We start from the raw sequence: 26,212 nt of genomic DNA, 5'->3' as shown, positions 1-26,212 counted from the left end.
CCCATAGGGACCTATAACACTGCACACACTGATCTCCTATGCTGATCACTGGCGTGTATTATCACACCTGTGATCAGCATTATCGGCGCTTGACTGCTCCTGCCTGGATCTCAGGCGCGGAGCAGTCATTCGCCGATCGGACACCGGGGAGGCAGGTAAGGGCCCTCCCGGTGTCCGGTCAGCTGTTCGGGACGCCGCGATTTCACCGCGGCGGTCCCGAACAGCCCGACTGAGCAGCAGGGTCACTTTCAGTTTCACTTTAGAAGCGGCGGCCAGCTTTGACCGCCGCTTCTAAAGGGTTAATACCGCACATCGCCGTGATCGGCGATGTGTGGTATTAACCGCGGGTCCCGGCCGTTGATTAGCGCCGGGACCGATGCGATATGATGCGGGATCGCGGCGCGATCCCGCTTCATATCGCGGGAGCCGGCGCAGGACGTAAATATACGTCCTGCGTTGTTAAGGGGTTAAAGAGGCACGTTTTCCTAAAGTGTTGAAGGCATAACTGAAGTACCACACAAGTAACAATAAAGGGAGAGAGTCCATGGTGGACAGGGTCCAGTGAGAGGTCGGGGTCTACAGAAGGGACGTGAGCGGAAACGGGGAGACCCACAGTTTAGCATGGGCGAAGTAAAACAAGTCTAGTATCCGTGCGGCAGGGGCTGCTTGGTATAAGCATAGGGATCGGGGAGGGCTAGACCACCATCAAGCTTTAGCCAATCTATGGCGAGCATTAGACGGCAAAAAAAGGCCTACGGGAGGACAACCGGCAGCGTCTGAAAGAGGTATAGCAGATGGGGAAGCAGATTCATCTTCAGGATATTCACCCGTCCCTATCCAGGAAAAATGCCTGCGGTCCCATTTCAGCAGATCTTTCTTAAAATGGGCAATCAGGGGGGTAAAGTTCAAGTTGACTATACGGGAGAGGTCCCTAGGTATAAGGACCCCCAGATACCTAAAGGAGGAAGGGTGCCAGGTGAACGGGAACATACTACTCAGTTTCTGAACCAAAAGGGAATCAAGAGAGACATTTTTGGTCACAATTTTATGGTAATTGATCTGGCACTGAAGGTTTCAATCCCAGACAGCAGAGCTGGAAGGAAAGTTTCCGGGGAAGAAACATACAAGAGGAGATTATTAGCAAATGCCGAACATTTAAAGTGAATTGAACACACGGGAGCCACCCAGCTTGTTTACTTTCCAGTGATCTGAAAGCTTGTTGGATAGTAAAATGTTGACTGCTCCTAAGATTCACTGGTGGAATACTGTGTAATACATTGGAATTGCGATAAAATGTCATTTGAAGCCATTTCTAAAAGTACAGACAAGATAGAGAATTTTGTGTTTTCCGACGGTGAACGAGAGAGTACCTTAAAGGCCGCACAGACTGCAGGACTAAATCTTGAAAATGTGAAATCTAATGTAAAAATAAATTATACCAGGAAGCTGAACAAACTGATGAAAAGAGAGGCTAGTTTGATACTTCATGCCTCTACACTTACCGAGTATATAAAAGTGCAAAGGATCCCTAGAGGGTTAAAGGCCATCTGCGTCCGAAAACAACTTATCCTCTATCCGCAGGATAAGGGATCAGTGTTTGATCGCGGGGGTCCGAACGCTGGGACTCAAGCGATCTCCTGCACAGAGCCACGGCTCTGCCGCGGCTCTCCCGCAATGGCCGTAGCATGACGTTGCGTTGACACGCCTCCTCCATGTAGTTCTATGGGAGAGGCGGGAAGGCAGCGTTTGTGACTCCCCGCCTCTCCCATAGAACTGTATGGGGAAGGGTGGGGAGAGGGAGTAACCGTCGACCTCTCTAATGCGGGGACCCCGTTCAGGAGATCGTGGGGGTCACAGCGGTCAAACACTTATCCCCTATCATGTGGATAGGGGATAAGTTGTATAATGCTGCAGATGTCCTTTAAGAAGCTCTGTCTTACCAGTCCTGTTACGGGAGGGCACTGCGTACCAGCAAAAATCGTTTGCGCTATGCAATAGTCATTAATTTCTTTCAAAGTCTCTTTTATTGTTTTTAAAGGCATAACATATATACATACAACAAATACAAGAAGGGTCAAGATCCCTCCAGGAAACCAAGGGGAGAAAAAAAAGGAAGAAAAAAAAGGAAGAAAAAAAAGGGGAGAAAAAAAAAAAAAGGAAGAAAAAAAAAAACACACTAAATATTCATACCAATCTATTCCTGTAGTGCATAAACCAGAGGTTATTCCATTATTGGTCTATTCCTAGCCACTCCATTGTAGCTGCCTTTTCTAAACTACCTAAAATAGAATTTGAGTATTGCTCCTGATCTCTTTCCACAATCTCCATCTTTGTTCATATAGCGTGGTGGATAGCATTTTTTGTGCCACTAAACCTTCCATCTTATAATTCCTATGTGCAATGTTTAATAATTCGGAAATGGTAGGTATTGCATCAATTCTCCATTTCTGTGCTATCTGGGAACAAGCCACAAATAGAATATGTGTTATTACTGTTAGTTCAAAATTGGGTAAGGTACTGGTTGTTAAAGATAATAATGCCACTTCTGGGATCCCATTTATAGAACGGCCTAGATACTACGAGATAAGAGGAATATCTGTTTCCAGTATTTTTGAATCTCTCGACATTCCCACCACATATGAAAAAAGGAACCCACTTCCACCTTACACCTCCAGCAGAGTTCCGGAAAATTAGATTGTCAGGCTATAAAGCAAAAGCGCTTTATATGGAAAAAGAAGGATCAAATAAAAATATCAACAGGGTTGATCCTATGAGGTGGACATAAAAAAAACACCTCAAAAAGAGTACATTTGTAGGTAATTTATGTTGTGCAATAGTAAAACCCACTATTAACGGTTAGATACAATATAAAAATGATTTATTATATTCACAATATAAAAACAGTTGAAATTATCGACACAGAACAATATAATTATATGTAAAAGTATGCAATACTCAGATTTGGCCACAAGATGGCTCTATACGAAACACCAAGTACCTTATCACCTAGACAACACTAGAGGGCAGCAGAGTCACCCTGAATACGGCAGGAAATATACATAACTTCAATCAATTACACCCAAGGAGACAATAGCAATTTTATGCATACAACTATTTGCTCGGCACAGATTATAACCAATTTCAGATATCGGGTAATATAGTATCCCCAAATTACCTGGCTTGATATTGACTCCCCAGAATATGGATTATAGGGCAGAGATTTTCCTCTGAGTCAATTTAGATACAATATTCAGCAATATGCATCTTTACCGAATAGCACTACAATGACTTAGCAACTCTAACAGTACACCTCCGCAATAAAGCAGGGCACAACTAAATTTCAAGCCAGTTAATATCTTAATATTTCGGATAATGAAATCTATACATTACCAGATATCTATGTTTTCAGCCTCCAAGGTAAAGGGGTGTTAGCAAGTTTTTCTTTATGATGAGCCCTGTGTCTTGTGATGAGGTTTTCTGATAGGTTCCCTCAGAGACCGATCCCCCCCTTCACTTGGACACAGCCTTTTAACGTATTCCTTATCTGACTTATCCACCCATAACAAATATGATGTCATTCGGTGGGTGTGCCTATGCAGATTGGGGCCTAGTTATTCCTAGGTTAACCACAGAGGGCAGTCTGGGATAAGAAATGGACTCTACATCTAGCTATAATAACTATAATTGGGACATATATATCATCTGACTATATTATTTATACAATGGTTTATGTCACTGTCCAATTAGATTATATCCTTTCCACAGATTCATTTCCCAGTCATCTATTTAACTAGATGACTGGAAATTTTCTAAAATTATGTATCAAAATATAAAAGTTGTATCCACGTGTGTTTAATCCACATGGACAACATCTTATTGGAGGCTATTATAAGAAATTACATGAAATATATGGTACTATCTATCAGTTGTATATAGACAACACTCTGCTAATCATATTAATATTACATTGATTACAGCCTAAGACCTTTAATTCAACGTCTTGCTGAATTCATACATTTTACTAGTTTGGGAAGACACTATATAAATTCCCTGACTTGTTTTGCCATCCAAAGTTCAGAGACCATAGGATAAGTGTTATTTCAGATCAAACATGCACTTTAAATAACACAGTGGTTCTTAACCTGGGTTTGATCAAACCCCAGGGGTTCGGCGAGTCAGTCCCGGGGGTTCGGCGGGGGAGGTCGCAACAGGACAGGCAAACGAGGCCTCGAGCTGGCCCGGGGTTTGCCCATCCCCCCATCACTATTAACTCCCTGCGGCCCCGCGTTAAGTTTAAAACCGCAGGGCCGCCAGGACGTCACTGATGTCCCGTGCGTGCGCCCATGGAAACGAAGGCGCCTGAGGATAGAGAAGGAAGAAGACACGCGCTGGCCAGCTTGGTAAGTGACCAGCGACACGTCGTCTTCGGTGCTCCAACCACCGGTCCCGAGACCTACTGCTATAGCCGGAGCGGTGGTGGGAGCACTGAAGTGGGCAGTACACAGGCATACAGCCTCCAGCCATATACACTGTATATGGCTGAAGGCTGTATGTCTGTGGGGGAACACTGCCTACATCAGTGGTCTTCAACCTGTGGACCTCCAGATGTTGCAAAACTACAACTCCCAGCATGCCCGGACAGCCAGCGGCTGTCCGGGCATGCTGGGAGTTGTAGTTTTGTAACATCTGGAGGTCCACAGGTTGAAGACCACTGGCCTACATAATGTGGGGGAACTCTACCTGCCTAATGTGGGGGGAACACTGCCTGCCTAATGTGGGGGGAACACTGCCTGCCTAATGTGGGGGGAACACTGCCAACCTAATGTGGGGGGAACACTGCCTGCCTAATGTGGGGGGAACACTGCCTGCCTAATGTGGGGGAAACACTGCCTGCCTAATGTGGGGGGAACACTGCCAACCTAATGTGGGGGGAACACTGCCTGCCTAATGTGGGGGGAACACTGCCTGCCTAATGTGGGGGGAACACTGCCTGCCTAATGTGGGGGAAACACTGCCTGCCTAATGTGGGGGGGGGAACACTGCCATTGTTGCGAAAATGACATGAGAGTGGCACTTGCCAAGGTAAAGCTGCGCCTTTCTGAACTGGTCTCTGAAAACCAACAGCAGAAGTCACACTGATTTGCAGTAAATATTCATTATGTTTTTATTTTTTGTGTGAAAATCATGTTTTCATGGTTTTGTTCTTAATGGTTTTGTTCATTTTGTGCCCCTATGTATAAATGTACGTCCTGGTACATTTACATCCTGTGTATGACCGCGAGCATCGGAAGGGTGCTCACGTCATACACGGCAGGTTCCGGCTTCTAGCAGCAGCCGGGGACCCGCCCGTAATGGCCGACATCCGCGATCGCGTGGATGTCCGCCATTAATCCCTCAGATGCCGTGATCAATACAGATCACGGCATCTGCGGAATTGCAGCACTTTGATTGGATGATCGGATCGCCCGCAGCGCTGGGATCCGATCATCCAGCATGACAGCCGGAGGTCCCCTTACCTAGCTCCGCCCGTCTCCAGGGGTCTTCTGCTCTGGTCTGTGATCGAGCAGACCAGAGCAGAAGATCACCGATAATACTGAGCAGTGCTGTGTCCTATGCATAGCACTGCACAGTATTAGCAATCAAACGATTGCTATAGATAGTCCCCTATGGGGACATAAGAGTAAAAAAAAAAAAAGTTGAAAAATGTAAAAAAAAAAGTAAAAAAAAGTGAAACATCCCCTCCCCCAATAAAAATGAAAATTGTCAGTTTTTCCCATTTTACCCCCAAAAAGCATGACATTTTTTTTTAAATACCGTATTTATCGGGGTATACCACGCACCGGCCTATAACACACACCCTCATTTTACCAAGGATATTTGGGTAAAAAAAGTTTTTTACCCAAATATCCATGATAAAATGAGGGTGCGTGTGTGCGCGTGTATACCCCGATATACCCCCAGGAAAGGCAGGGGGAGAGAGGCCGTCGCTGCCCGCTTCTCTCCCCCTGCCTTTCCTGGGGTCTAGAGCGCTGCTGTCGGCCCTTTTCACCCCCTGGTTATCGGCGCCGCTGCCCGTTCTGTCCCCCTGACTATCGGTGCCGGCGCCGATAGCCAGGGGGAGAGAAGCGGCGCCTACAGCCAGGGGGAGAGAAGGGGCAGCGGCACCCATTGCCGGCGCCGCTGCCCCGTTGCCTCCCCCCATCCCCGGTGGCATAATTACCTGAGTCGGGTCCGCGCTGCTCCAGGCCTCCGTCGTGCGTCCCCAGCGTCGTTGCTATGCACGGCGTGGCGCTCTGACGTCATGCGCCGCACCGTTCAGCGCATAGCAACGACGCCGGGGACGCACGATGGAGGCCAGGAGCAGAGCGGACCCGACACAGGTAATTATGCCACCGGGGATGGGGGGAGGCAACGGGGCAGCGGCGCCGGCAATGGGTGCCGTTGCCCCTTCTCTCCCCCTGGCTGTCGGCACCGCTTCTCTCTCCCTGGCTATTGGCGCCGGCACCGATAGTCAGGGGGACAGAACGGGCAGCGGCGCCGATAACCAGGGGGTGAAAAGGGCCGACAGCAGCGCTCTAGACCACAGGAAAGGCAGGGGGAGAGAAGCGGGCAGCGACGGCCTCTCTCCCCCTGCCTTTCCTGGGGGTGTATCGGCGTATAACATGCACACAGACTTTAGGCTAAAAATTTTAGCCTAAAAAGTGCGTGTTATATGCCGATAAATACGGTAAACATATTTGGTATTGCCGCGTGCGTAAATGTCCAAACTATCAAAATATAATGTTAATGATCCCGTACGCTAAAATAAAATTGGCCTGGTCCTGGTGAAAATGGGCTTGGTCATTAAGGGGTTAAATATATACCTACTATGTTTTGAATTTGAAAAAATCATATTTTATTTTTCCAATTAAGAGGGGTTCGGTGAATGTGCATATGAACTTGGTGGGGTTCAGTACCTCCAACAAGGTTAAGAACCACTGAACTAACATGTTAAAATACAAACAGATGAGCTTTTTAAACAATAGTGGCTTATTTGAAAGCTCTTATATTGGATTTGCAGACATCTGGAGTAGGATTTCCATTGTTCTTACTTTGCTGGTAAAACAAATTTTTTATTATCTGTCTACCTTGAAACAGAGGGCAACAAGTTGAAGTCAGCATTATGCAAGGCCTGGCAGAAAACATGAAAATTCTGGCTTCAGAGCCATGATCTAGGTATTTCATAAGCAAGATAAAATGATATCTTGATTTATATTTATACTACTTGTGTATATGCCCGACAAGATGAGATTTGGTTGAGTCGGTATGGTACCCAATGCCATCTGTACATTATTTTCCTAGAAATATCAAAATGGTTGGAGCATTGAGAGATTCTAGATGGCAAGCTAAAAACAAAATACCATTCTTCTTCTGAAAAACTGCAACTTAAATCTTTTTCCCAGGCTTTTTGAAATGGGAAATTATCTAATTTTCAAACAGAAACTAAATGGTTATATGCCCGTGATGTCCCCTTCTCCATGTTGTAACAACGCTAAAAGAATTTCCCGTATAGGGAGCAAACCAGTAATTTACATTGTTTAACCCCTAAGGACCAGGCCATTTTGGCCTTAAGGACCATCTAAGGGCCTTCTAAAAATCATAACTCTTTTATATTTCCATCCACAGACCCATATGAGGGGTTTTTTTTTTGTGTCACCAATTGTACTTTGTATTTACATCACTTATTTTACCACAAAATGTATGGCGCAACCAAACAAATATTATTTATGTGGGAAAATTGAAAAAAAAAAAAACTAAATTTAGCAAGTTTTGGAAGGTTTTGTTTTCACGCTGTACACTTTCTGGTAAAAAGACGTTTTCTTGATTCTGTGGATCAATACAATTAAAATGATACCCATGTTATATTCTTTTCTATAATTGTACCGCTTAAATAAAATCTCAAACCATTTTAACAAAATGCCCTATTACTTTCTCATTTTTCTGTATATGGGGCGGTATGAGGGTAAATTTTTTGCGCCATGATCTGTAGTTTTTATCAGTACCACTTTTGCTTAGGTTTTACTTTTATACATTTTTTATTATTTTTTGGCGGAATAAAATGTGACAAAAAAGCAGTAATTTTGGACTGTTTTTTTATTTTTTACGTTTATGCCGTTCATTGTACGGGGTAGTTAACAATATATTTTAATAGTTCAGACTTTTTCGGACATGGCAATACCAAATATGTGTATTCATTTGGTTTTTTTTTACGCTTTTTGGGGGGTAAAATGGGAAAAACGGACGTTTTACTTTTTTATTGGGAGGGGATTTTTATAATTTTTTAACTTTTTTATTTTACATTTTTTTTACTTTTTATATACACTTTAATAGTCCCCATAGGGCACTATTTACAGCAATCATTTGATTGCTAATACTGTTCAGTGCTATGCGTAGAGCATAGATCTTCTGCTCTGGTCTGCTCGATCTCAGACCAGAGCAGAAGACCCCGGGAGACAGCCGGAGCCAGGTGAGGGGATCTCCGGCAGCCATGCTGGATGATTGGATCCCCACGGCAGCGCTGCAGGAGATCCAAACATCCATTCAAAGTACCGCACTGCCGCAGATGCCGTTTTCTGTATTGATCACGGCATCTGAGGGGTTAAAGGGTACCTCTCATCAAAAAAACGTTTGATATATTATAGATTAATGTATGCAGAATAACTTTTCAATTGCATGTTATTAAAAAATATGCTTCTTTCTATTTAATTTTCCACTTTGAAGAAATGACCACTAGGGGTCTCCCTACCAGTCCTGGCAGCAAGCATTTCAGACTCATGCTGGAGTCCTAAACACTACGAGCTGCCAGTCTGCATTGTTCACAAAGGAGAACACTCAGAGCTGCCAGCCTGCTTTGTTCACAGCCTGTTTGGCTGTGAACAAAGCAGGCTGGCAGCTCTGAGTGTTTAGGACTCCAGCATGAGTCAGAAATGCTTGCTGACAGGACTGATCGGGAAAAATAAAATAGAAAGAAGCATATTTTTCATTAATATGCTATTGGAAAGTTATTCAACATTCATTAATCTAAAATATATCAAAAGTTTATTTGATGAGAGGTACCCTTTAATGGAGGGTCCCTGGTTGCTGATAGCTCGCGGTGCTCACAGTCATGGTGACGCGTAAATGTACGTCATGGTGCGGTAAGTACCACGGCATCATGACGTACATTTATGTAGTTATCCCTGTATATACTTTTAAAAACATAGATAGATAGATAAAACATACATACAACTAATAGAAGAATAAAAATGTAGTACCTGTAATAGAATATAATATCTTTTATGTCTGCATGTTCTCCTGGAAACAAATCCACAGGAGAAGTGATTTTTTCCAACGTTGTTTCTGTTGTTACACCTAGTTCAGATAGAAGAAAATTGTAATCGCTATATTTTATTCTCTGGTCGCTCGGGTACTAAACATGTAGCAAAACAATATTGTCGCCATACATTAATAGTAAGAATGTCTTATTTCTGGAAACTCACCTATCAATTGGTCACCAAGCACTATGGGCTGTGAAGACATAAAAATATTTTGACCTGCTGCATCTGATGGCATAATAATAGACTGGCAGACATAGGAATTTATAGATGGCCTTGGTTCATTTTCTAATCCTCTAGGGTCTGAAACATTCTGAGTACATGTAGCCAGTTTCCTTCCCTGTAAAAATGACACAATAATGTTAAAGCTGGATTAAAATAGAGTGTTTTGCAAAAGACAGCATGCTCTGGGAATGGCATTCTTTGAGGAATATTGCTTCCAGAAAAATCTGTGTTTTTTTAATCCAGTGTTGCATTTCTTTATTTATTTTTGTAGTACAGATAATGTGAACTAAATAGTAAAAGAAAATATAGATAAAACCAGAATAAAACCTTCTCTTCATTTTCAATCAGTTTGTAATGTGAACAATGCCACAAATACAGGTACCAAAAGCACAGCCTTTAAATAAATTACAAAATTGGATAAAACATGTTAGAAAAAAAATCATGTTACATTTAAAAAAAATTAATGTAATTATTTTCATACAGTTTAACTGGTTAACGACCATGGACTAGTATACTCGTCCAGTGGCGCTTAACCGGGTATGACGTGGGCTCCCCACTCGAGCCCATGTCATACCGGCCGGCGTTAATAGCCGACAGGCCGCGATCGCCGCGGCCAGCTATTATCTCTTTAGATTGCCGGCTTACCTCTCCTTCTGTGCAGGATTTATCAATCGAGTGCAGAACACACAGATCAATGTGGTTCTATAAAACCATATTGATCTGTATGAGTGATCTAATGAATCCTCCTAAAAGTCCCCTAAGGGGACTAATAAAGTCTTAAAAAAAAGTTCAATAAAAAGTAACACACATTGACCCCATCCATAATAAAAGTTTAAAACACCCCCCTTTTCCCAAATTCCATTTAAAAAATATAAAAACATAATAAAAATAAACCTATGTGGTATCGCCACGTGCGTAAATGTCCGAACTATAAAAATATACAGTAAATTAAACCGCACGGTCAATGGCATATGCGCAAAAAATTCCAAAGTCCAAAATGTTTTTTTTTATACTATAAAAAAAATGAATAAAAAGCGATCAAAAAGTCCAATCAAAATAAAAATGGTACTGATTAAAACTTCAGATCATGGCGCAAAGTATAAGGCCTCAAATAGCCCCGTACGCAGAAAAATAAAAAAAAAGTTATAGGGGCAAAAGAGGACAATTTTAAATGTATTCATTTTCGTGCATGTAGTTATGATTTTTTCCAAAACTACAACAAAATCTAACCTATATAAGTATGGTATCATTTTAATCATATGGACCTACAGAATAAAGATAAGGTGTCATTTTTACCAAAAAATGGACTGCGTAGAAATTGTGTTTTTTCTTCAATTTTGTCACACAATTTTTTTTACCCGTTTCGTCGTAGATGTTTGGGTAAAATGACTGATGTCGTTACAAAGTAGAATTGGTGGCGCAAAAAATAAGCCATCATATGGATTTTTAGGTGCAAAATTGAAAGGGTTATGATTTTTTAAATGTAAAGAGGAAAAAACGAAAGTGCAGAAACAGAAGAACACTTGGTCCTTAGGGGGTTAATCAAAGGGGTTGTCCCCCATAAGGGGTTTGTCCACCCTAGAATACCCTTTAAACCACACAAAAGGGTAAGCATTGATCTTGCACCGATTTTAGATTTGTGAAACTAATATCCCTACAACCCAAGGGTTGTCTAGCTTTGAAAAAAAGTTTATGTGTTTGTTTTGTTAAAGGGGTACTCTACCCCTAAACATCTTATCCCCTATCCAAAGGATAGGGGATAAGATTTCTGATCACAGGGGTCCCGCAACTGGGGACCCCACGATCCCGGCTGTGGCACCACAGTCATCCGATGCACGAGCGAACTTCGCTCCATGCCGGATGACTGGTGATGCGGGGCCGGAGGATCCTGACATCACGGTCACGCCCCTCATGACATCATGGCCACGCCCCCTCAATGCAAGTCTATGGGAGGGGGAGTGATTGCCTCATGCGCTGCACCTGATGCTCGAAATGTAAGTCGGGTGCAGTAGGGAGATCTGGGGCCCCCCATGATCAGTCATCTTATCCCCTATACTTTGGCTGGTTGAAAAGTAAAAAATAAAGTAATACTCAACTGTTCAATCTTCAATGCAACAGTGCAACAGTCGCCACTAAACAGTAGTTCCTGCCAGACACAGTGGGCAGCGCTGCTCAGCAGGGATAGGGAACCATCAAAACCACAGCAAAATTAGGCTGGGTTCACACCACATTTTGTAACTACGGTTCCCGTATACGGCTGGGAGGAGGGGGGCGGGGCTTAATCGCGGCGCCCGCACTCAGCCGTATTCGGGAACCATATTTAATGCATGTCTATGAGCCGACCGGAGTGAACAGCAGCCTCCGGTAGGCTTCGTTTTTGGCCATATGCGGTTTCCCGACCGCAGGCAAAAACCTGGTCGACCGCGTTTTTGCCTACGGTCGGGAAACCGCATGGGGCAGAAAACGAAGCCGACCTGAGGCTGCGGTTCACTCCGGTCGGTCGGCTCATAGACATGCATTAAATACGGTTCCTGAATACGGCTGAGTGTAGGCGCCGCGATTAAGCCCCGCCCCCCTCCTCCCAGCCGTATACAGGAACCGTAGTTACAAAACGTGGTGTGAACCCAGCCTTAAACAGGTATATATATATATATATATATATATATATATATATATATATATATATATATATATATATATAAAAAATATATATATATATTTTTTTTTTAAAGGCAGCCCAAGCTCTTAGAATGATAAACAATCTTAAAAAGAACCTGTCACCTAAGTTTTGACACACTAAACCATCTGCACATTTTCATGAAGCTGGGGTTAGCGTCACAAAATAACCTGTATCACTCTTGCTTTGTCCAGCAATAATATACAATTTCAGGAGCAAAGTCCTGGACTCCCATCCCTGTTTTTGGCTCAGAGGCAGTGTGCTGATGAAGCCAAGGACAGTATACCTTGCTTCACTTCACATGCGCAACAAAGCCAGATGTACTCTCTTTACCCTCCATTACAGCAATGTGCCTGCAATAGAAGCCTAGGATGGGACTTCACTTCCTGTAAGTAAAATCGGAAATGGTATATTATTGCCAGATTGGACAGGTGCGATACAGGTAGTTTTGGGACACTAAACCCCAGCTGTATAAAGATGTGCTTGTGGTTAAGGGTCTTAAAACTAGGTGACAGATTTCTTAAACCAGTCAGGCCTAATGTACAAGCTATATTCCAGCTCTGTGCAGTCTCTGGTGTGCTACTTCAAAAGGTTTCTGTTGGGAGAAAAAAAAAGTGAGATTTCCTTAGGAGTGTTCTTTTGCATGTGGGTTTGCAGTATACTGGAATAGAGTAGGTTTATTAATGGTCTATTCACACGTACAGTATTCTGCGCAGATTTCATGTGCAGAATTTTCTGCTGCAGATTTCAATGTAAACTGAATGACTGAACACCACTTGAAATCCTGCGCATCAAATCTGCGCAGAATACTGTACGTGTGAATAGACCCTAATGGGGTTGCCACCTTGTTTGCATAAAAATACTGGCAATTCTAATTTGCATGACATCACAGAAGTTATATAAGATACAATACATATGTGGCAGGGGACTTCTCTGACCCCCCATAACTCTTATTTTTCCGTAAACAGGGCTGTATGAGGCTCATTTTTTGCACCGTGATGTGTAGTTTTAAATGGTACCATTTTTGTTTTGATAGAACTTTTTATTAGCTCCTTAATGACAAGTGCCATATATATATATATATATATATATATATATATATATATATATATATGACGCTGTCTTGCAGTAATGATAGCGGTGATGCCCGGCATTAACCCATTAGACGCCACAATCAAAGTTGATCTCTGCATCTAAAATAATAGAAAAACATTCTCGGCAGCTCAGTGGAGCTAATCGGGACCACCGTGGTGCTGATCGGGTAAAACAGAGGTGTCCTGATTACCTGAGAGTATGGTGGGTGGGCCCTTACCTGCCTCCTTGCCCTCTGATCTCATCAGCGATGCTCCAGGCAGCCTCAGCAGCCTGGAGCAATAGAGCACAGATAACAGTGATCAATGCTATGCTATGGCATAGCATTGAACAGTGTATGCAATCCAAAGATTGCATGTAGTGGTCCCCTATAGGGACTAAAAAATTGTGTAAAAAAAAGTTTAAAAAAAAAACAAAAAAAAAAGTTAATAAATGTGAATTAACCCCTTCCATAATAAAGGTTTAAAACACCCCCTTTTCCCATAAAAAAAAAATAAATGTAAACAAAAATAAATATTTGTGGTACTGCCACGTACGTAAATGTCGGAACTATAAAAATATAACATTAATTAAACCGCATGGTCAATGGTCTATATGTAAAAAAAATACTCTTATATAGGCCCGTATGTGGAAATATAAAAAAGTTATAGGGGTCAGAAGATGACAATTTTAAATATACAAATTTTGGTGCACGTTGTTATAACTTTTTAAAGGGGTACTCTGGTGAAAACCTTTTTTCTTTTAAATCAACTGGTGGCAGAAAGTTAAACATATTTGTAAATTACTTCTATTAAAAAAATCTTAATCCTTCCAGTACTTATTAGCTGCTTAATGCTACAGAGGAAATTCCTTTCTTTTTGGAACACTGATGACATCACGAACACAGTGCTCTCTGCTGACATCTCTGTCCATTTTAGCAACCATGCATAGCAGATGTATGCTAAGGGCAGCATGGTGGCTCAGTGGTTAGCACTGCTGCCTTGCAAATCCCACTAAGGACAACAATAAATAAAGCATTATTATTATTATTATAATAACATCAGGAGAGAGAACTGTGCTCGTGATGTCATCAGAGAGCATTCCAAAAAGAAAAGAATTTCCTCTGTACAGGAAGGATTAAGATTTTTTTAATAGAAGTCATTTACAAATATGTTTAACTTTCTGCCAGTTGATTTAAAAGAAACAAGGTTTTCACCGGAGTACCCCTTTAACGACGCAGGACGTATATTTACGTCCTGCGCCGGCTCCCGCGATATGAAGCGGGATCGCGCCGCGATCCTGCATCATATTGCTTTGGTCCCGGCGCTCATCAACGGCCAGGACCCGCGGCTAATACCACACATCGCCGATCGCGGCGATGTGCGGTATTAACCCTTTAGAAGCGGCGGTCAAAGCTGACCGCCGCTTCTAAAGTGAAACTGAAAGTATCCCGGCTGCTCAGTCGGGCTGTTCGGGACCGCCGCGGTGAAATCGCGGCGTCCCGAACAGCTGATCGGACACCGGGAGGGCCCTTACCTGCCTCCCCGGTGTCGGATCGGCGAATGACTGCTCCGTGCCTGAGATTCAGGCAGGAGCAGTGAGGCGCCGATAATGCTGATCACAGACGTGTTAATACACGCCAGTGATCAGCATAGGAGATCAGTGTGTGCAGTGTTATAGGTCCCTATGGGACCTATAACTGCAAAAAAAATGTAAAAAAAAAGTGTTAATAAAGGTCATTTAACCCCTTCCCTAATAAAAGTTTGAATCACCCCCCTTTTCCCATAAAAAAATAAAACAGTGTAAAAAAATAAATAAATAAACATATGTGGTATCGCCGCGTGCGTAAATGTCCGAACTATAAAAATATATCATTAATTAAACCGCACGGTCAATGGCGTACGCGCAAAAAAATTCCAAAGTCCAAAAAAGTGTATTTTGGTCACTTTTTATACCATTAAAAAAATGAATAAAAAGTGATCAAAAAGTCCGATCAAAACAAAAATCATACCGATAAAAACTTCAGATCACGGCGCAAAAAATGAGTCCTCATACCGCCCTGTATGTGGAAAAATAAAAAGTTATAGGGGTCAGAAGATGACATTTTTAAACGTGTAAATTTTCCTGCATGTAGTTATGATTTTTTCCAGAAGTGCGACAAAATCAAAACTATATAAGTAGGGTATCATTTTAACCGTTTGGACCTACAGAATAATGAAAAGGTGTAATTTTTACCGAAATATGCACTGCGTAGAAACGGAAGCCCCCAAAAGTTACAAAATGGCGTTTTTTTCCCCGATTTTGTCGCACAATGATTTTTTTTCCGTTTCGCCATGCATTTTTGGGTAAAATGACTAATGTCACTGCAAAGTAGAATTGGCGACGCAATACACATCATGTTACACCAGTGTTTCCAAACCAGTGTGCCTCCAGCTGTTGTAAAACTACAACTCCCAGCATGCCCTGATAGCCTTTGGGCATGCTGGGAGTTGTAGTTTTGCAACAGCTGGAGGCACACTTATTGGGAAACACTAGCCTAGCCTATTCAGTATATTACAAAGTGCATTCTTTCCCAACCAGGGTGTCTTCAGCTGTATCAAAACTAAAACTCCCATCATGCCCCGGGAGCTTTTGGCTGTCCGGGCATACTGGTAGTAGTAGTTTTGCAACACCTGGAGGCACCCTGGTGGGGAAACACTGGTGTATGCCCTATAGAGGTGTGGTGAACTACAACCCCCAGGAGACTACAGAGACAGCATGCTGGTGTTATACCACAGACTGAAGACTCCTGAATGACACATGCTGGGAGTTGTAGTCCCTTTTGTGCGTGTCTTCAAGTGTATCCCAAACAGGGCTGATTATATTAGTGTGCTGTGTATAAGGGGGCCGACCCGGGAAAATAGTAGGGTGGGTAAAGGGCGGAACAAAAAAAAAAAAAAAAGGAGCCGCTCCAAAGCAGCAAGGCACGTGGCCTGCTGGGATTTGTAGTTTTCAGAACAGCAAGAAACAGGAAATAGAAACAAAGATAGGAAAACAAAGTGGGGGATAAAAAGAAAACAAAGAACGGAAATAGAGTAGCCTAAACAACAAGAATAGAAATGAACAAAAACGGCTTTAACTACAATATAGTAAAGTTAATCAAGTGTGCAGTACCAAAGTGTGCAGTACCAAAAAACATCCCAATGTGCTACCCATTTTACACAGGACTAAAGGCTCGCTGCTTCAGTTGATCTGATATAAGCCTCTAGTTTTTTCTGACATAACACACATGATACAAGATCAATGCAGTGTGATAAAACTCAGTGTGTGAAAACAGACAAATTGATTTTATCTATATCACATGTCAACATAAAATACAGACTTATAAGTCACTTTAATTAAGATGAAAACCATTGTAACAAACCTGATTCCCACAAAGGCTGATACTGAACTGGTGATAAAATTTCACCCCTTTGCTTGTAAAGCTGGGCTTTCCAGCAAATGTTGTCATATTCTGAAGTAATGAAAAATCATAATGCATTTTTCTTCTTCCCATTGATGTTGTATAGTGGCAATCATTAAAACATAATGAATGAATCTAGAACACATAAAAAGAAAAAAAAAACAGTTATTTATACATACATATATTTTGATAATGCCCTGAAGCAACTATGATCACTGCAGCAAACTCCAGCGAACTTTGCACTACTGTCGAACTGTTCCTGTATATTTTAGTTTAAAATTATTTTAGCTTAAAATAAGTAGTTTCCGTAACCCTGCATCTGTGGTTATTACCCCAGTGCTTGGCCTGGAAAGCTATTACCCTTGGTGCGTGGAGGTCAACGCTACCTTGGCGTCACAAACTGTAAGTTGTTATTGCCACTCCATACGTGTACTAAAGCACACCATCATAGCCTGCTCTTCCACGGGTGGGTTGGAATTACATATAGATGAGGTAGGCTCCCTGCTTCCAATGGGACACATTAGGAATAGAATGATTTATAAGCATAACCCTGCACCCAAGAAACCCCTTATCTTACAGCTGTTCACCCGCACTATAACACGGTATAGTGTTTACTGCAGCTAAATTAGATGTCAGATTCTCTTTAATAAGGAGTGAGTAGACTTTTCTGGGACTTGTTCTGCTATAGAAAATGTGGTACTAAAATTCAAAAAACAGTCAAAAGGAATTCTGGGAACTATTGGCCTGTAAGTTTAACATTGTTTGTGATAAGATTTTTGAGAGGTTTCTGAGATATGCTATTCTGGAATATCTTAATGAAAATAACCTTACACAACAAGGGTTTTTGCAGGATCGGTCGTGTCAGACTAATTTGATAACCTTCTACAGTGGTGTTGCTAGGGGGGTGCAGACCGTACCGAGTGACACCCCCAAGTAGGGTGACACAACCAGGCGGGAAGTCCTCCCAGCCTGTATTCAACTGTAAGCGCATCCTTAGGACACTCTTACAAATTAATCAATAGTGGCCGATGCTCTCTATACACAGCTTGCTCTCCCCTGCACACAGCGCTCCCTGCTGGTCACAGCCTGCTACACTTACTGGTTGTAGCAGGCTGCATATTCCCATGTTTGCTGTGCACAGTGTAGCGACAGGCAGCTCCGTATCTTCCTTCTCAGGTCCCCAGCAGCCCCTTCTTCTTACCGGACTGCAGAGGAGGAGGAGGAGGAGGATGAGTCACTGCCCAGTGACCGGCTGCAGTCTGGAGTAAAGCCAGCAGGTTGTTGTTGAAGAGTCAGTCAGGGGAGGGGTGTATTGAGCACAAGGCCCCACTATACAACAAGACGTGTTTATTAAACCCCCCACCCCCCAAAAAAACTAAAAAACTTTACAGTTGAAATTGACGGGGCTTATCACAAGGGGCGGAGCTTACTGCAGGGGCGGCATTTGTCGAGGTGTGGGTTGAGCATGTGTGCTGCCAGGAATGTTGGTGGAATGGGTCCTGCCAGCTCCTGCATGCAGTTTAATCAGGTGAGTATAGCAGTATAGACTGCAGTGTGCCCTGTGTGATGTTTTATTAACACTATATGTCCCCTCTTTAAATTAAATCAGTTTTTTTTTTTAGACATGTGTGCCATGTTTCTAATGTATCAATCGGTTCAGTGTGCGAGTAACATATTTAGTATGTGTGTATATGGCCAGTGTGTGAGTGGTGTATGCAGTATATGTTCCCTGTGTATGTGGTATAGGTGGTACATGTACCTTGTGTGAGTGATGTATACGGTATGTGTACCCTGTGTGAGTGGTGTATGTGGTATGTGTACCCTGTGTGAGTGGTGTATGTGGTATGTGTACCCTGTGTGAGTGGTGTATGCGGCAGGGGCGGACTGACCCCACTCAAGGCCCCCGGACCAAATACAGCAAGGGCCCCCAGCAAGACTCCACCCCCATGGCCCCACCCCTGCCCCACCCCTATTCCCGCCCAGTATATACATGAATATTTGGCATAGAATAGGGGGTGCAGTGCGCTTGAGGCTATGGTGTACTTTGAGGGATGGCAATGCCAATAACCTTAACTACACCAAGCGCTTAAAAACACTGAACTATACTCCTCCTTTTTGTGCCAACTTGAGATCTCTGTCTGCGATACCCAGTCCAACTTGGCTCCAGCCTTCACTCACCTTAAAGAGGTACTTTCTTTTTGGATTTTTTTTTTCCTGTCACGAGCACAGTGCTCTCTGTTGACACCTCTGTCCATTTTAGGAAATGTCCAGAGCAGCATATGTTCGCTATGGGGAATTTCTCCTGCTTTGGACAGATCCTGACAGACAGAGGTGTCAGCAGAGAGCACTGTGGTCGTGACAGAAGAGAAATCCAAAAAGAAAAGAATTTCCCTTGCAGTATACAGCAGCTGATAAGTACTGGAAGGATTAAGATTTTTTAATAGAAGTAATTTACAAATCTGTTTAACTTTCTAGCACCAGTTGATTTAAAAAAAGAAAAAAAAAAGTTTTCCACCTGAGTACCTGCCTTTCACAGCTCACTACATGATGGCACAGTCACATATATAACTCATCTCTGACTGTGCTATCATATAGTGAGCGGTGAAAGGCAGGTAAAAAATAGCAAGTAGTCCATTTATAAGCCACACACTTTACCTTTGTTGCCTCCTGCTTGGGTGCGGATGAGGCCTTTAAGATTTATTACAGAAATAGCACAGCAGCACAGAGTATTTCTGGAGGGAACTGTCGTGAGGCAGGCTGTCTGAAATACTCTGTGCTGCTGGGAAGTATACACCTGCCTTTCACCGCTCCCTACATGATGGCACAGTCTGAGATATAGGTTATATGTGAAATATAACTTATATCTCTGACTGAACCATCATGTAGGGGGGCGGTGAAAGGAAGGTAGAAGATGGAGTAGGCTTCCCCGCAGCACAGAGTATTTCTGGCAGACAGTCTGCCTCACGACAGCTCCCTCCAGAAATACTCTGTGCTGCTGTGCTATTTCTTTAATAAATCTTAGAGGCCTCAGCCTCACCCAAGCAGGGGGTGGGAAAAGGTCCAGAATACACAAAATGCACTATATCTATTTAGCTGTAGATTAAAGTGCTGCTTTTGACAGCAACTCACAAATGACGTCTTCTCTAATCAGCCTTGTTCCCTTCTCTTCTCCAACTGGTCTGTGCCATCATGAAAATTTCTTCCACCCACAATTCTTCACCATTAAACCTGCAAAGCAAACCTATTAGGCTCCACACTTTTTCCATGGGGGACATGAGGGGTGTAGAGGAGTGTACATGGGTGACAGAGGGGTGTAGAGGTGTGTACATGGGTGACAGAGGGGTGTAGAGGAGTGTACATGGGTGACAGAGGGGTACAGAGGGGTGTAGAGGAGTGTACATGGGTGACAGAGGGGTGTAGAGAAGTGTACATGGGTGACAGAGGGGTGTAGAGGAGTGTACATGGGTGGCAGAGGGGTGTAGAGGAGTGTAGAGGAGTATACATGGGTGGCAGAGGGGTGTAGAGGAGTGTACATGGGTGGCAGAGGGTTGTAAAGGAGTGTACATGGGTGACAGGGGGCGTAGGGGGTGGAAGAGGGGTGTACATGTGTGATAGAGGTGTAGAGGAGTGTACATGGGTGGTAGAGGGGTGTAGAAGAGTGAACATGGGTGACAGGGTTACAGAGGGGTGAACAGACGTGACAGAGGGGTGGACAGGGGTGACAAGGTGGTAACAGAGGGGTGGATAGGGGTGACAAAAGGACAGAGGGATGAATAGGGGATGGACATGGGTGGCAAGGATGTGGTCAGGGGTGGACAATGGAGAGTGAACATCATGAATGACAGGGGGATGGGCAGGGGTGACAGAGAGGTGGATAGGGGGGTGGACATGCATGACAGGAGGGTGAAAAGGGGGTAAAAGAGGGGTGGATAGGAGTGAGAGAGGGGTGGACTGGGGTGACAAAGGGACAGAGGGGTGAATAGGGGGTGGACATGAGTGACAGAGGGGTAGACTAGGGGTTGGTCAGAGGGGTGGATGGGGGGTGATCATGGGTGACAGAGATATGGACAGGGGTGACAGAGGGGTGGCCAAGGTGGACATGGATGACGGGGGGGGGGGGGGGTGGACATGGGAGACAGGGGGGGTGGTTAACAGGGGTGACAGAGGGGTGAATAGGGGGGTGGACATGGATGACGGGGGTGATGGACAAGGATGACAGGGGGGATGGACAAGGATGACGGGGGGGATGGACAAGGATGACGGGGGGGATGGACAAGGATGACGGGGGGGATGGACAAGGATGACGGGGGGGATGGACAAGGATGACAGGGGGGGGATGGACAAGGATGACAGGGGGGGATGGACAAGGATGACAGGGGGGGATGGACAAGGATGACAGGGGGGGATGGACAAGGATGACAAGGGGGTTAAAGGGGTGAATAAGGCTGTGGACATGGGTGACGGGGTAGATTGGAGGGTGGACATGGGAGACGGGGTGAACAGGGGTGACAGGGGGTCAGAGGTGTGGACAGGCATGACAAGGGGGTAAGAGAGGGGTGGACAGGGGTCACAAAGGGACAGTGAGGTGAATAAGGGGGTGGACAGGGGTGACAGAGGGATGGACAGGGGTGGCCAAGGTGGACATGGATGTCAGGGGGGTGGAAATGGGAGACGGGGGGGGGGGGTGAACAGGTATGACAGGGGGGTGGAAAAGGATGACAAGGGGGTAAAAGAGGGGTGACAAAAGGGACAGAGGGGTGAATGGGGGATGGACATGGGTGACTGGGTAGACTGGGGCTGGACAGGGGAGGTGGTGAACATGGGTGACAGGGTGGACAAGGCGGACATGAATGATAGGAGGGTGGACATGAATGACGGGGGGAATGGGTGACCCGGGGGGTAACAGAGGGGTGGAAAGGGTACAGTACCTTAAGCAAGCCGGCACAGGGCGCAGCTTGCAGTTCCACGGCATCTTCGGCACCATTTTCGGCTTACTGTGCCGGAGGGGGACGCAGGGGGGAGGGGGACGCTGGGTGCGCAGTACGCACGTACGCTTCCCTTCCCCCCTCCGGCGCTGTGAGTCACAGATGCACAGGCTGGGGCGGGAAATTATAAATCCCCCACTATACCATCTTTGCCTCCCGTGATATGCACCTGTACTTTCTGCAATAAAGAGCTATCTTGCTGAAACCTCGTGGGTCCTGGGTGAGTTGCTCCCATCATTTTCTTCTTTCATTGCATCTACTTGTTGGACTGTACCTTTTGTGTGAGCACCACCTGCACCAGGACATATACCTCCTAGCGCTTTCATTATACAAGGAGTTGCCGCACCTGTTCACCCGTCCATGCTACATACCAGTGACGGACCATTATCTCTTCCTTTGCATTTACACTCATAACTGATGTTTTGAGTGAAGAATTGGTGTTCAATTATATAGCTGCTGAATTAATGTACTGTATGCATGTAATAAACATGACAGATTGGTATTTAATGGGGTTTCACCTTCCAATTTCAGAGGTTCAAAAGTTTTGTAACTTTTTATTGAGGTTTTTTTTATTTTTTTGTAGGCTGAGCTATTAGTTAATCTCCCACCCAGAACTATTAATATAGCACTGAATTAAATGATTCAAGCATCAATGGATGACTGACCAACCAATAACTCCATTTTTTTCTTCAACAAAGTTAAATATAGTGGCTGAATGAAACAGCCTGGAGTTGGCTGCAGCATGAGGAGACCATATAGTGTCTAAATGGCACAGCCTGGAGTTAACAGAAGCATGAGGAGACCATTGAAATTTAAGATTTTGAAATTTAAATTTAAGATTTTGAAATAAAAAATTGAGGATTTTGAAATTTAAATTTTAACTCCCAAGTTTTAGTGTCCCGGGCCCCGACGTGTGGGTAAAAAGGACCAAATTTAAAAAGGAGTCACATGTCACATGGCAGCACAATGACAGAGTTTGGATGTGGCATCAGTATGAGGAGACCATATAGTGGCTGAATGGCACAGCCTGGAGTTGGCTGAAGCAGCCTCAGGAGTACTGAAAGTGACCCCAATGTGGAGTAATTTCTGAAACTGGGGACCAGCACCTTAATTATGTTTTCCAGTATCCATGGCAGCACAATGAGAAAGCCTGGAGGTGGTTGCATCAGAATGAAGAGACCATAGAGCAGCACAATTAGAGAGCCTGGAGCTGGTAGCATCAGCATGAGGAGACCATATGGTGGTACAATGACAGAGCGTGGAGGCGATAGCATCAGCATGAGGAGACCATAGAGCAGCACAATGAGAGAGCCTTGAGGTGGCAGCAGCAGCATGAGAGCCATGCCAAGTGAGGATTGAGTCTGAGGAACCCCCCCGACTGTTGACTGGGGGTGTCGGATGTCACTTGGGATGAAGTAGATAACCGAGTGAACCAATCAATCATGGCTGCTGGGTTGCTGGTCGAGACACTACTGCTAGCTGACACCGGGAGCTCAGACCTCTCGCTGCGAGTCTGGCTGCCACATGCCCCTACTCTGCTGTGACCTGTGCCTGCGCCTGCTGAATTTAGGCCTCTGCCACTCCACTGTGCATGTCCTGGCATTACTCTGTCTGACAGGGGAGTACAATACGTTTCACTACGCTTAAAACAGTATTTGTCTAGAACAGCAGCAGGTGTGTACTATTAGTGGTCCTTTCACAGTATATAGGCTCTTGACAGATTAACAGGTACAAAATAGTACACTACTTAGATGTAGGTATGTGGTATGCAATTATGAGGGCAGAAAAATGTGCTACAGTACACTTAAAAACTAATCTGAGTACACCAGCTGGTGAGTACTTTTCACAGTATGTAGGCCCTTGACAGATTAACAGGTACAAAATAGTACGCTACTTAGATGTAGGTATGTGGTATTAGGTATGCACTTATGAGGGCAGAAAAATGCGGTACAGTACGCTTAAAAAAACCTATTTTAGTAAAACACCAGCCGGTGATTACTTTTGCCTGGACTTTCACAGTATGTAGAGAAAAAGACAAAAAGAGAGGTGCGCTCCTAGTGCGGATGGTTCAGACAGGTGAGCCCCTTAGGATAATTAGGTAGGTTTACCAGAAGTGGTCGTGCTCAGGGCACAACACCTATATCTGTATGTAGTATCGCTCGGTGAAGAGGAGGTCAGCAGCTCCGAAGTCCTCTCTGAGTGAGCTAGTCACTCAGCATTTCTGATACAGTCTGGGATAATGTGAACCAAAGGCCTGGGACACATAAAAGGAGGACTGGGTTCCGGGCGCTTCCCCTCCTAGTAGAGTACTGAATCTTAGGCAGGCAGATCCATAGAATAAAAAGGGAGTTTATTTGCAACAATAGTTTCGAGTCTTGTGCCAGACTCTTCTTCAGGCATATGACAAGAGGTTCAAACACATACACTTAAAATACCCGGGACCCAAAATGGTTCCGGGTGAAAGGTCACAATGACATTACTCTTAAATTACAAAATATAACATACAACATAAAAGGTGATAAAAGCATAAGAATATATACATATATAAAAGTTAAGATTAGACGGAGTTTGGCATAAAATGTATACGTTTGCCCATTTGGCAGCGCTGGAGGCTCCCGATCAGCGGAGGTTAATCACGGCATCAGAAAAGAGGCTGATGTGTGATGCTCGCCATAGCGAGTGATGGGGGTGGATAAAATGTAGCGCACAGTAGACAAAAACTTTTGTGAATGAAGAAAATCAAAACGAGGCTGAGTGGTGGGGGTGGATACAATGTAGCGCATAGTAAGCAAAAAGGAGCAAGATGACATAACCTTTGTGAATGAAAGAAATCAAAACGAGGCTATTCACCGGGGACTTGCGAGGAAAAGCAGGGCTTGCTGACAATCCACTATTCCATATTAGGAACGTAATCCTGATGCACAGGAACACTCTAAGTATACCGATCTCAGTATAGGGTGTTCCCCTGAAGACAATAGGAGTGTATAAGAAGAAGACATTACCCTGATGGTAGTGAAGGTGTTTACCCAAGGTGCTGTTGTGGGAGTAAGAGCATCTGATTCTGTACTGGCTCCGCTGTATAGGGTCATGACTAAAAAAGTCTCAATGAGTAAAAAGGGGGGACTTGAACATGGTGGCAATTGATGAATATTGTCTGTAATAGCAACCAGTCCCACAGTGCAGGTTATATAGATGTAAAATATAATAACCAATTGTCACGCTACAGGGAACCGTATGCACCAGTCCACATTGGACTAATAAGTGATAGTCAACAGGGCAACTGTCCTGGAAGTTGGTGATAATGACGATATGGGAAAATGTTGTTTTAATAAAGAAAATATATATAAAGGAATATAAATAGACCGGTATAGATACAGAGATGGAAATGACTAAATTGGACTGCCGCCGGGGTTTGGATGACAGAGGTGAATGATCGACATCTGAAATTATAGGACTGTTTCAACTATCTCATTTAACCCCTTGGGTGCAACCGTTGACAATTTGTACATCCAATAGATTTCTTTTTTCTTTAAAGTGTCAAAACGGTTAGCACATTCCACCGGAATTTCACAGTATGTAGGCCCACGACTGTTTAGCAGGTAAGCAGGTAGTATACTACTTAGAGATGTAGGTATGTGGTATGCACTTATGAGGGCAGAAAAATGCGCTATAGTATGCTTAAAAATACTTATTTTTGTAAAACACCAGCCAGTGATTACATTTGCCTGGACTTTCACAGTATCTAGGCTCTTGACAGATTAACAGATACAAAATAGTACACTACTTAGATGTACTTATGTGGTATGCACTTATGAGGGCAGAAAAATGCGGTACAGTACGCTTAAAAAAAAAAGAGTATTTTTGCACAACACCAGCAATACACAACAGTGCTGCAGCACAACAAAGCTGTGTACTAAACACAAAATTGCACTTTGTCAAATACTATTAGGAATGGACTGCTGGGTATTATACTGTCTACAGACTAGTATTACCAGCAGATTTGTTTTGCGCAACAAAGACACAGAATTGCGCTGTGAAATTATTCCTTCCTCCTCTGCTAAGGTTTATGAAGTTGAGGCAGCTTGTTGAAATGTATGAGGCAACACACAGCTATCTGCCCCTCTCTGTAATACAATGCTGAAGAAAGTGACTGGGAGGTTAATGGCTGCAGTAAAAATCCTTTTCAGTGAAGAAACAATGCTCTCTGTTCACCAAAACGCTGATGTGACTAGGATGTGAAACGCTGCTGGAATGAGCTTTTCTGTGTGACACACAGCGATGTCCGTCCTATCTCTATGCAGTGTAATGAATGATATGACGAGCCGCAAAATGGCTGCCGAATATATAGGGCTGTGACATCACAGGGTGACTGGCTGCTGATAGGCTGCATCCTGCATGTGATTCAGGGTCATTCCACCTACTTCCCTTCCCAGCATTCCTTGCCCCATGTACTGACATG

At 43.9% G+C, this 26,212-nt stretch overlaps 1 protein-coding gene across 6 annotated transcripts in view; it reads right to left on the bottom strand.

The window, feature by feature from the left end:
- The window catches only part of ELAPOR1 (endosome-lysosome associated apoptosis and autophagy regulator 1), a 438,781-nt gene that overhangs the window by 62,481 nt on the left and 350,088 nt on the right, over window positions 1-26,212 (bottom strand). For all 6 annotated transcript variants that reach the window (XM_056557720.1, XM_056557717.1, XM_056557718.1 and 3 more), the window contains 3 exons: window positions 16,730-16,903; window positions 9,519-9,693; window positions 9,294-9,390 (listed from right to left, as the gene is read on the bottom strand). In XM_056557720.1, the coding sequence (XP_056413695.1) occupies window positions 9,294-9,390; window positions 9,519-9,693; window positions 16,730-16,903 (446 nt within the window). The remainder of the gene's footprint in view (window positions 1-9,293; window positions 9,391-9,518; window positions 9,694-16,729; window positions 16,904-26,212) is intronic.

This window comes from Hyla sarda, chromosome 2 (genome assembly GCF_029499605.1).
Source record: "Hyla sarda isolate aHylSar1 chromosome 2, aHylSar1.hap1, whole genome shotgun sequence".
Classification (NCBI taxonomy): domain Eukaryota; kingdom Metazoa; phylum Chordata; class Amphibia; order Anura; family Hylidae; genus Hyla; species Hyla sarda.
This window is presented reverse-complemented; position numbering and strand designations above follow the sequence as displayed.